At 37.7% G+C, this 12,893-nt stretch overlaps 1 protein-coding gene across 11 annotated transcripts in view; it reads right to left on the bottom strand.

The window, feature by feature from the left end:
• Positions 1-12,893, bottom strand: part of pard3ab (par-3 family cell polarity regulator alpha, b) — a 156,327-nt gene that overhangs the window by 35,044 nt on the left and 108,390 nt on the right. For 9 of the 11 annotated variants that reach the window (XR_013291438.1, XR_013291439.1, XM_077559901.1 and 6 more), the window contains 3 exons: positions 6,590-6,779; positions 5,665-5,819; positions 4,552-4,596 (listed from right to left, as the gene is read on the bottom strand). Coding sequence is in view for 9 of the 11 variants with exons in the window: in XM_077559901.1 (XP_077416027.1) it covers positions 4,552-4,596; positions 5,665-5,819; positions 6,590-6,779 (390 nt within the window). In the remaining 2 variants the exon portion in view is untranslated. The remainder of the gene's footprint in view (positions 1-4,551; positions 4,597-5,664; positions 5,820-6,589; positions 6,780-12,893) is intronic. The other 2 variants (XM_077559904.1, XM_077559907.1) reach the window with 2 other exon arrangements.

Raw genomic sequence — 12,893 nt, 5'->3', positions numbered from 1 at the left:
TCTGAATCAAGAAAGAATAAATTTTACCTTTCAAAGGAAATTAAACTTCCATATCATGAGTTTTCTTGAAAAAAAAAAGTTTTTTAATTTAAAAAAAGCCTATAACTATTCCTGCAAGATTTATTTTCTTCACTCCCGGCTGTTTTACTGGATTTTGATTGATTTTGCAAGGCCCACAGAATATTGTGTTCTATTGCAATAAAAACATGGAACCTACCAAAAGAAAGATTAAAGTATCTTCTTTCATCAGGAAAAAAAAAATATTTCTATTTTTCAGTTATGCAGCAATTAGCATTAGAATATAGCTAAGTTTTATCATTATTCACAAATATATTTAAAATTGTGAGTAATTGAAGTTTTTTTCAGCATGGCCCTGGTTCATCTCTTTTGCTCTGCTGCCACCTTCTGGCCGCATTTGTAATAACTACCATTTCTTCAACTGTTCTATGCTCTACAATAAAAAAAAAAAACATGAAAAACGTGTAAATACGTCTTTGGGACACCTAAAACATTAAAAATAGAACACATTTAGACATTTTGGGAGCAAATGAATTAAAGACCATAAACTAGATTAAAAAAAAAAAAGTTAAAATAATCATTCTCATGAGGTGACTACTTTTCTTTTGAAACTTGAAATTTATTCTTGAAAGATTATAACTTTTTTTTTAATAAGCCGAGTAAATTCAAGTTGTCCCCCCCCCGCCCCCAGAGCAGCTGATTGTGTGCTTGTCTGAAATCAAGACAGCTTTTGCTCTACAGGCTGACAGGTGATTTAAATGCATTCCTGTGTGAGTGAAACAGTCAAGAGTTGTTAAGCAATTACAACATTTAATGGATTTAATTGCTTGTCTGTCTCATTTAAAGTAACCCCCCCCCACCCCCCACACACACTTTTTTAAAATAATTTTTCGGTCTACCTTACATGCTTGTCATCAGCACCGAAATTCCATGTTCTCTATTTTTACTGCCAAATTTGAGTTGTTACTGGCAGAGTAGAACTGAACTTTTGGTCATTTGTGACAAGTTGCCTGTAGATGATGAGGACAAGGTTAAGGACTTGAGCGTTTGCCAATCACTGGATGCCTTGGTTGTTGTGTGTTAGGAGTCATGCAAGTAGTGAAACCCACAACATAGAGAATCCCATATTGATTTTATGTGGAATCCCTACCAAATGATGATTTTAAACAACTGTATTGCTGGATGGGGTGATGCTAACAACACTTTAGTAAAAGTGTGTCGGCAAAAAAGCTGCAACACTTACCGTATTTGTATTCAGTTCATAGCCATCTACTGAGTATGTCTAATTCATAACAACACTAACTCAGCACAACTTTTACGTCCTTTGCCCTTAAGCCCATATGTGACTGAGCAGCGCAGGCTTGTGAGGGTGCGCGCACGTAAGGCTTCCTTCAGTGTTGCAAAACATTGCAAAGACACTTGCCGCACGCTCTCAAACACTCGAGTCGAAGAAGTAGACTTGTACTGCTAGCAGCCCTGACTTCTAGTCTGTTTCTGTCTCGTATGGCGGTCCACCTTTGAGGTACTTTCTACTTTGACACGCATGACAGACGAGAAGCCAGCTGAAGGTCATCCATGCTAGGCGTCACGTCTTGTTTGGTCTCCGTCAAACAGAGCATGCATTATTTACGAGCGTGTGATTATTTTAAAGTCACCCCAGAGGAGATCTAAAATCTCCTAAAGCAAGTTTGGGTTTCGTGCGGGAGGGAAAAATTCTCAGCTGCTTTAAATAAATATGCACGAGAACTTTTATTGGCTACATTGTAGCTGTAATGATTTGAAAGGGGACAAATGATGGTAAATTGCCGTTTTTAATGTTTGCATACAAATTGTTGTGTCTGGAGTGTCTGCCCATCCACCGAGCGTGAAATTTGACAACCGTGTCAATATTTTATCTGCATATTTCTAAAAAATGTGTTTGAGAGAGCACTTCTAAAATTTACACCACTGTGATGTCACAATTTGGCCAATTAATTTGGCACTAGGCTTTATAAAGTTCCAGAGCCAAAGAACCAATTCGACGCAGCAGCCGAAACATGATCAAGCCTAATAAGCAGAACTGCATTCGAATTAGCTTTGAGAATTACATTATAATGTTTGGCAAAATTGACGATGTGGGCGTTATGGGTGTTTGTGTTTAGCCCAAATTTTAATTCCAGGGGCTTACTAATGAAATGCAGCATCCACCAATGCAATGGAATGTGCTTTATTTATTATTTGCTATAGAAGAAAGCAGACTGCCAAACAGCATCAGCCCACTGGCTGTCAATCAAACGAAGCCGGGTTCGCCATGGGCCCATTGCCTGAAACGGAACAGCCCCCTAAAACAAACCATTTTCACCACAAGAAATAAATATGTTGTAAAACTTGGTCTCTAACTCTTGAGCCTTGTGGTATGTTAACAAAAACATGCCACAGAAATGTTATGAAACATCAGGGAACTGTTCTAAATTGCGCGGAAATTGCAAAATATCTCCATTAAGATGAAAACATTCACATTTGTCATCTGCATAGTTTTACATTTCGCTTTTGGATTATCACGACTCCCGTTGTGGCACGTTAATGTGAGCGACGATAATTAGCGAGCGACTCCGCCACCATTAGGTCGCCGAAAAGAGTTCGGACTCGACAGTGATGGATGACTCGCTGTCAACGCGCCGCCTTAAACGAGGACGGGGCACACGCGCAATGTAATTAGCCACGGCGAGCTCATCTGCTGCTAAAAAAAATAAGATGAAATCTGCCATCTTTAACGGTGACCTCAAAACTGAACATGAGCTATTGTGTCTGCTCAACAAGCGGGGATGAGGGGAAGAATCAATGAGCTTATTTTTCAAACACAACAATAATTGATGAATGTTCACACTAAATTGGTAGAACATTGCAGAGATGCACATCTCATTATTTAGTGGACACTGCATGATATGTCGCTTGTTGCAATCCCTGAACTCATTGAACTCAGGAAACCGAAAAAAAACCAAAACCTTGACTGGGCAGAAAGTGGTGTCATTGGGGAAGAAAAAAAAAAACACAATTACAAAAACTTTTAAATGTTTGGCGACTTAATATTCACTTGGGGATATTATTTTCATGAAAATAAGATAGATGCTTTATATGCTGCTGGTTGCTATGGCTCACCAAACTCAGACAAAATCACCATTGGATTATCATGGTCAACCTTAACCATACTTTGATGTCATCATGGAAATATGATTACAGTAATTTCTGGACTACAAGCCGCTACTTTTTTCATTTTCATTCGACGCTGCGGCTATTACAAAGGTGCGGCTTATCCATCAGATCACAAGGCGCACTATAAAGGAAGCGCAAGAATTGTCAGGCAGAGCAAAACAAACCAAGTGAGCCCAACTATAGTAGGAGAGACAGAACGAGAGCGAGACAATTTGCACCCTCATTATGGAAAATAAAGTAGCGGGAGGGACTCAACGTCGAGCCGCTACTCCTCCGCGTTGAGAGGAACCAGTTGAGGTGGATCGGGCATCTGGTTCGGATGCCTCAATGACGCCTGTTCCGGGCATGTCCGACCGGCAGGAGGCCCCGGGGACGACCCAGGACATGCTGGAGAGACTACGTCTCTCGGCTGGCCTGGGAACGCCTTGGGATCCCGTCCGGGAGGAGCTGGCTGAAGTGGCTGGGGAGAGGGAAGTCTGGGCTTCCCTGCTAAAGCTGCTGCCCCCGCGACCCGACTCCGGATAAGCGGAATTGAAGACGGAACGGAACGGAAAGTACACATTAAAACACCTGTGGCTTACAGACGGGTGCGGTTTATATGCGTAACAAACCAAATTTAGTTAGCGCGGCTTATTGTCAGGTGCACCCTATAGTCCAGAAATTATTGTAGTTAAGACAAAAACAAAAAAAGAAGAGAAAAACAAAACAACCATTGGACTGGCTGATGTTGACAATCATAATTTCACGATGTTACTAAAATATATTAATTTAGTCAAGAAAGCGTCTCAGGAAGATGCTAGATGATTGCCGTAATGAAGATATCATCGCCTCATAGATACAAGTAGCCAAGACAGTGCATGACATCAAAATGAAAATTACATGTTGATCTTAGTTTAATTAAAGTGAAATAATTAATGAAAACACTGCAATTCATTAAGCTCCCCTCATTGTCTTTTGTCAGCTGCTCAATTCAAGGGGAAAGCAATCAATCACAAATGATGGCTCGTGCTCAGAAGAGATTAACAAAGGGGCACTGAGGATCTTTCAGGATAAAAGATGATATTTGGAGCGTCACGCAGCATATTAGGGCCATAGGTATATATTTATTCATTTTTAGAGGGGAGGTTTTTTTTCCTCTGAGTATTATGCCCCCCTCTATAAATATATATATATATATATATATATATATATATATATATATATATATATATATATATATATATATATATATATATATATTATATATACATCACAAATGTGTTTTAATGTTGTAAATAAGCACTTCGGAAAGTCTCTGAGGCTACGTTAGCATGTAGCGCTCCCTCTCGCTACTAGCCTTACCTGTTCCAGCTTCAGGATGAGGGTTGAGGTTAATCTCGTCGGCTACTGTTAAAGAGGTGGAAGACGGGGAGGGTAAGGGGGCGGGCAGGGGGCAAAAGATTCGGGGCTTCAGTTAGTGCTCGTCTCATTCCTCATGCAACATCCCGCCACAGCAAACATCACAAACGTCAGCAAACGTTACGGACGGGACGCCATGCCAGAGTAGCGGGTGAGTGGAAGGATGGTTGGAGGGAGGGATTACGATGGATGGATGCAATTATTATTGTTATTGATGATGGTAGAGGAGGAAAAGACATTTGGGAGGAGGCGTTTCAAGGAGAAAAGAGGGTTGAGCAAACTCCAGATTTTGGGTCAAAGAAGAAGAGTTTGAAGAAGATGACACACGCATGAGGCGTTACAAGAGTTTGGGGAAAAAAGCTAGCTTGGTTTGGATTGGATCGAGCACTGATCATCTACGAATGCTAACCCTTTTCAGTAGGGCTGGGCAACATTGGCCTACAAAGAATCTCATTTGGAATTTGAATCCCCGCCCTCCATTAGCTGAAAAATGCAAATAGTAATTGACAGTACTCACACATCACAATTCAATTCCTGTTAAAAGTTTAATGTGGGGTCATCAACCTGGTGCTCATACACCAGGTTGATGACCCCCAAGGACCACATGATTGGCCTATGAGCCTGTTTTAAAATGACCTCAACAGTGTTGGGACATTGTGATTTCCTAGGAATGTGGTAGAAGTGCCCATTTGAAAAACAAAAAACTACAAGAATACAATACTGCATATTGAAACATATCTACCAGTTTTCTTGTAAAATTATTGTTGAATTGAGCAAAACCATTACAGTGGATGCAATTACCTCATTCCCAGTTTGATAGCATTTGTATATGCAGTAGCTGCCTTTCAATGGCAGGGCAAGAGTTAAAAGATCATTTTGCATAGATGTTTTAAAACACATAATTAAAGATAAAGACCAAATGGTTAAGTTGTCAACACTGATTGAGCTTTTGTAATTGAGTGCAGCTCTTCTTTGTTTGATTAATCGCCCAGCCCTACTTTCTTAACTTCTAAGCATGGCTAAAGCTAACTGTTAGCGTGTGTGAGGTGTAGCTACCGAGGTCCATGCTCTTGGACTTGCGCGTCTTGATGATCTCCAGCTGCGAGGCGTCGCCAAACTGTTTGGTGCGCTTCTCCGACATGCTCTGGCGGCCGAAACCTTCCCGCTGGAAGGCGGCATCGGCGGCGTTGCTCTCGTCCGCAATCTGCGAGCTGGGCAGCAAAAAGAAACAAATGTTGATCACCAGGGCAAGGCAAACGCCCCAAAACCACGTTTGATTTTAAAAGGGACGGATTGTAAATGGGGTTTATATATAAAGAAAAAAGAAAAAAAGAGAAAAAAAAGTTGTTTACTTTAGAAATAAAGTAACTAATGCTCATTTTTAGATGTTATTGTTATAATTTAAAACAATAACTGTATGATTGTTTATTTAACAAGCATTTTTTGTATTTTATTGATTTTAATAAAATACTGATTATAATAAAATAATTTATGCTTATTTTAAAATGTTCTAATTAATTCAATATTTAATACAATAAAATTAGTAATATTTAAATTTTACTAAAACATTGTACTTCATGCTAAATTGTCAACTTAAAAACAAGAATTATTTTATTTGCACAATTTTGTATTTTTTGCTAAATTGTTATTTAAATACAAACATTAATGCTATTTTTTTAAATTTAAATAATAATTCATGCTCAATTTTGCCCATAATTTACCAATGATTGAATACAACAAAATAATACAAAATACAATTTACCAGTATTTTTTGTTTTTTTTAATGCAAAATTGTTACTTATTATAATTATTATTTTTATTAATATTTAGCATTTTATGTAAAATTGTGATAAAACATTTCATGCTCATGTTTTATTTAAAAGAAACAACATCAACTAACCTATTGTTCAACAACATTAATAAACATGAATGCAGGAAATATGACAAGACTGGCAATAATGTAAATATCTTCCTTTGCCACCTGTCCTTGGGAGCGGGGATTTCTTGCGCCCAGGCCGGCGTCACACCGGCGCCGCTCCCGCCGATATCGTCGTGGGAGCTGGTTGACGATTGGTCGGACAGGTGAGGAGGGAAGAGGGGCGGTCCGTCATCCTCGATGATGACCGTGTCGTCCTGCGGCATGTTGACGGTCGGAGAAAGCTGGTAGTTGCCTGAAGAGCAGACAGAGTTCAGCGTTAAAATTTGGTCCAAATAAGAGGTATTACTCATTTTTGTCGCGGGCCACATCATATTTATGGTGTCCAGCCATAGCCAGAAAGTAAGTGTGGGTTAAAATATTTTTCAATAAATTTTTAAAGGAAGGATTGGAAACCCCCAAAAATGCTTCCACAATTGCATATTGACACAAATTATTTGCCTTCGCGGGCCACATATAATGATGTTGCAGGCTGGATCTGGCCCCCGAGCCTCGAGTTTGACACCCTGTGGTCTAAATGGAGAGACAGTGCTGCTGATATGCTGTTTGCTTGCTAAACCTCACAGAGCTCAGGAAGACAAAAAAAAAAAAAAAAAAAAGACTGGGAAAGATGTGGATGCTTTATGTTCATTTAGAACACTGAGAAGCGTGGTGACAGCTGAGCAAGACAACATGATTCCTTACTGGAAGAATTATCTTCATTTTCGATTCAATTAGTTTCACTCAATTATAATACGAAGGAAGCGATTCACACCAATTATGATAAAATGTGATTCTCTGCACTAAAGATGATTCAATCCAATTACAATTCGTTCCAATTCAATCCAAATTAGAATGCAATTCACTGTAATTACGATGCAATACAATAGTGCTAAAACGATTAGAGGTGAACTGATTACTCAGTAACTAATCAATTATAAAAATAATAGTTTTGATAATCAATTTAGCGTTTTTGGACGAATTGGTCCAAAAACAGTAAATATTCTCAGATTTCGGTTGTCCTCCACAAATTTGGCTATTTTTTGGGGGTTTTTGAGTGCCAAAGATATTTTTAAAGATATTAAAAATTCCTTCTGTTTCTTTGAATAGGCTCTAATTTTGAGATTTTGATCTATTGGACAGCTAATTGATTGATAATTGATGTGCTTTGACAGTTTGTAAAATAAACATAAAAATAAGTGATAAGGGAGATTAATCAATTAAAATAAAAGCTTGCAGCCCTAATTAAAATAAGTAATAATAAATCAAATTAGTAGACAATGTGATTCACTCCAATTAAGATGCAGTCCAATTCTGTCTGTCCCATTCAGTTCATTTCCGAAACGATTCACCTCAATATCGATACATTGACATTTACTCTACATTCTAATGTGATTCACAATCATTGTATGATAAAATACAATTACACTACACGACAATGTATTTAAATTATGATACAATACGGTTTACTCCTGGTAGATTATTATTATTCATTCCAATTAGGGCATGATTCATTCCACTTCTGATTTAATTCACTCCATTTACGATACAATTCACAAAAAATCTGCTATAATTCACCCCAATTGAGAAATATTCACTCCAAAACTCTGAAGAGACCGGTCGCTACTGCAGATACCGAGAGAATAGCTCCCACAAAAAAAGACCAGGAATAAAAGACCACAAAAAAGCAGAGGGTGACGTTTTAAAGCAAATAACATATTGGGGATGGCGGGTAAAGGCAAGGCCATGTGATGCGGGCTAATCAGCTTAGAGAGTTTGTCATCGGGCACAGCGGCGTTCCGTTGTCACAACAGCGTGATTAATTCAAGCTGCGCCTCCGCCGCAAATGAAGATAAAAACTTCCCCGCCGACTGAGGCGGGAAAAGAAATAAGTCTGCGCTCTCTCCTGCCGAAAAGCCGGCCTTAAAACCCCTCACTGATACACACAGTGCAAGACTTTGTGGTTAATCTCCACTTGCAAATGAGATGGGGGGGTGGAAGGGGGGCTTTAGGACCATGACGCCTCATGCACCAACCTCACGTTTGTTGTTTGTTCTAATAGGGGTTTGGGGGATAATGACTGCTGGCTAAAAATATTTACGTAAAATTGGAAAATCGTACATTGATGAGGGGTTTTGTAACACATTGCTTCTTGTACCACATCATCAAGGAGTGAAATATATTTTTAAAATTAGTGTGTTCATTTTGAGTTAATTAATTTCAAGTTCCTTTAAAGCTGAGGTCTTCAGTTTTCACTCAACACCTCTGAGCTTTTGTTAATGCGTGGTGGTGATTTTGTCATCATCCACCACCACCCGCCTGTATTTTGCCATTTTGTTGTGTTTTGCCATGAGAGGGACGTTTGTGGGCGGAAAGTCTACGTTTACCCCTCTAGCCAATCACAGAGCGGGGGGCGTGTCGTTGAAGGCAGGCGCAATGTTGACGAGAAGAGTGGGGGTTGAGCCATGGGAGGAGTCAGTTTTGAATTGGTTGTTTACAAACACAAACGGACAAAACTAAAGACACCACCTTTAACGCCACAATTTTTTTTTAACGCTCGATTAACACATTCACTGCCATCGACGGCTATAGACATAAAAAATTCATTTGAACTACTTCTACTAGTTTAACATTTTTTTCCACTTTTGTTAACAAAAGTATGAAAACCTTGTATGAAATTTTTTTTTTTTGTACATTTAGAACAGATATAAAATGTGTGATTAATCGTGAGTTAACTATTGAAGTCATGTGATTAATTACAATTACGCCCCTAATTTTTAATAATCTGTTCTTTTTCTTTTTTTTAAAGATTATTTTAAAAAATGTCTAGGTTTTCATACTCTTGTTAACAAAAGTGGAAAAAAATTTAAACTAATAAAAATAGTTAAAATGATTTTTTGACGTTTATAGGCGTCAATGGCAGTGAAAGAGTTTTAATGACTGCTCCTTACTTGGAAAACCCGTATGGGAATTCCAGTCGCAACGCAGCAGACACATCCACATCAAAATTGAGCAGCAATACATTTAAGAATAATGCATATATTTGTGGAGACTGGGGTCACGTTGTATTTTACAATTTCAAAAATGTGCGGAATTTCACAAGTTACTTCATGTTAAAGATTAGATAGTTCTTAATATGCTGTCCCCGTCTTACAAATGTAATTATGCCATCTAGTGGCAGAAAAATGACCTCAACACAAATCAATATCACACTTTTTTTTTTTTACAGTACATCTTTTTAATTTTAACTCAATTTTATTAATTATTATGAAACTTACTGTATAAGTGATTAAAGATGCAGCCATATTTCTATTAGTTTAATTTTTTCCACTTTTATGTTAAGAGCATGAAAACAAAAAAAATATTGTACATTTCATTGTACATTTAGAACAGATACAACATTTGCGATTAATTGTCAGTTAACTATTGAAGTCATGCGATTAATTACGATTAAAAAAATGTAATCACCTGACAAGCCTAGTTGAAACCCAAATTAATTGTAGTAGATCATATCGTAACTGGAGTGCCTTTTATCGTAATTTGAGTGGATCATTCGATTGTATTCTAATTTAAATTGTGAATGGTGAAGTAAATCGTACGGCAACGTAACGTAGTGAGTGATAATGTATCCCACTCTAATTGTAGTGAATGGAGTTGATATTGCTCACCTTGAATGAGAACACAAGTGTTAATTAATACTCTCTCACCTTCAGTGCCCTCGTTCCGGATAAACGTAACATATAACCAACTCCAACGGATCCTCCGCCACATGTGCTCTGTTTTTGTTTGATAGCGTAAATCTAATGTGGCGGTCAGGCACGCCGTGTTTCTGCTGCAATCTCACCCATAAACACCGATACAGCTAACTGGCTACTTCCAATATGAGGCCGTCACCAGTGCGGCCCATATACACAAAATTTGCCACGCACGTTCATTGTGACGGGATGCGCGGAAATCAGTTAAGAAGCTACGCTGTCCGCTAGTCAACTACTTTGGTTTGCTTTTCAATTTACATCCAATTTTCCTTGCTACTCCTAAAATACGCTCCCGATTTTACATTAGGAGGAGAGAACATCCATTCCTTGTGGTGTAAAGTACATTTTTCACTCAAATATTTTTTTTTAACACATCAAATGTTTCTGCTACACTCACAATTTAGAAAGGTAAATAAACACAGTGGATCCCCAGACCGCATTTTTGTCCCCCAACCTTATTAAAATAAAAACAATAATTAATTAAAATTAGTTTCCCCCCCGTGTTTCGTGGAAAATGCATATTGAATGTTATCAGTGTTTTCTGAATATTTTTTTTTTCCTTCAATATTTTTTATTTTCAATGCATCTGGCCCCTTTGAATAGCGGGCTTCCACTGTACTTTATAGCAAATACAAAGGCAAGTTATATACAGTTGAGCTACAAACTGTGTTGCTCATCCGATTTCGTGTCCTGAGTCACAAGCAACACTTTTAGTTAGGCGTGCTAGATGGAGAACTTAACAACAAGCAGCAGTTTGGCAAGTAGAGAGCAATTCATTACAAAACAGACTACAAGCTCTTTATGGTCACTCGTGCTTTAAGTTTACTGGCAAGATTCATGCTAACAGAAAATGCAAAATATCGCAATATTAAAACTGCCACAATATCGTCGTCGTCATGTCATGCCATTAAAAGCAGCACATCTGTAAAAAAACAAAAAACAAAAAAAAGTCAGGTTGATTTCCATTTGTGCAGTTCTAACACCCTCTAGTGGCTATAGTTTTTAGTGCAGTTTAATTTACACAAGGCATGTTTTGGCCCTTCTATGTTTAAAATCCAAGCTAATGGTCAGATGAAGGGGAACATAATATGCTTGTGAAGCGCGTCAATATGTGGAGGAACACAATGTGTGCGTAGCAAGTAAGTGTCTCAATATTAAGTGTTATTAGAGATTGTACGTTGTTTATATGCATTGCTGTTATGTACAAAAGCACAATATTGTATTTTTTTTCAGTATAAGTTTTTTTTTTTTTTTACAATACTGGGACCTTTTATATATCGCCAACCTCCTCACAATATCGTGATAATTATCTTATCGTGATGTTTGGATATCGTTACATCCCTAATTTAAACATTCACAGTAGCAACTCATGCAGGCAAAGCATACAACAGCAATATTCATGAGCATATATTCTTTATCACCTACAAAGAACGACCGATTATGCATCTTACGTGCAACCGTCTTCTGTTTCATCAGGACACCAATGTGTAATATGCCTGTATGTTTTGTACTGTCCCCTGGAAACTAAGTAATGCACATCAGCGGAAGACCCTAAATGTACAAAATCTTGATGTACAAATTGTTTAATGTATTACATTTAATTACGTTATTGGTGTACAGTATGTTTAAAAAGAACAATTAAAACAAATTAAGAGTATTTCCATTCATTTCAATGGGGAAAGGTAAATCAACTGTACTTCAGAATTGACGTGAAGTGTATGGCTTGGTTAAACTGCAAGACTAAATGTATTCAACAAGCTCCCTTCCAATTATGCAAAGAGCGGGAACACAATGAAGAGATGTCACTCTCACCTTTTTACGGCTCTATTCAGAGCATCCTGTCACCACCTCCTTTCCCTCCAGTGAAATGTCAGCTATTGTTCCTCAAAAAATATTATTCATCACCTCTCAGGTGCTGCTTTTGTTAGCATTTTTAAGAAACCATAGCCATACATTTGTCATCAGTCTACGGATTTTATTTTATTTTTTATCTGGAGAGCTCAGTATTGTTCATTCGATTTGACATATCATTGCTCTCCTTTTTATTTTATATATATATATATATATATATTTTTTTTGTATGTGGGTGAGGATGTGTATGTGCGTGTGTGTGTGCGTGCGTGCGTGCGAGTGTGTGTGTATTCATTAGTTCACCTAAAACCTATTAAATAAAATCCCCTACTAATAATATAATATAATAATAAATTGCCAAATGCAGAAACATCAATGTAAGTTATCATGATGTGGTGGCTCTCGCTAACAGGCAGAATTAAGTAACCAGAATTAGGTAAAAAAATTCTATATACGTAGACCATGTTTCTATAAATTTTGATATTTGGTTAGTCTACGGATTTTAAAAGGCAGTGTGAGCTGAAATGTGGCGTCAAAAGCATAACCACGACCATGTAAAAACAATAAAAAGTTTCATGCGGTGAAAGTGACACCACAAAGACCTGCAAAACGAGTGAAGATACTGTAATGTGCATGCCAGGCCACTGTATGGCGACGTAAAGAAAACATTTGCCGTTTTGTCTGCTCAAACCACTTTTTTAATACAGTCAAATATGAATTATTTTATGAATTATTGAATTTGTGTTTCTATTGAACATACCTGC

The sequence above is a fragment of the Vanacampus margaritifer genome, chromosome 2 (assembly GCF_051991255.1).
Source record: "Vanacampus margaritifer isolate UIUO_Vmar chromosome 2, RoL_Vmar_1.0, whole genome shotgun sequence".
In the NCBI taxonomy this organism is placed as follows: Eukaryota; Metazoa; Chordata; class Actinopteri; order Syngnathiformes; family Syngnathidae; genus Vanacampus; species Vanacampus margaritifer.
Note: the sequence above shows the minus strand (reverse complement) of the source record. Positions and strands in the feature narration are given on the sequence as shown.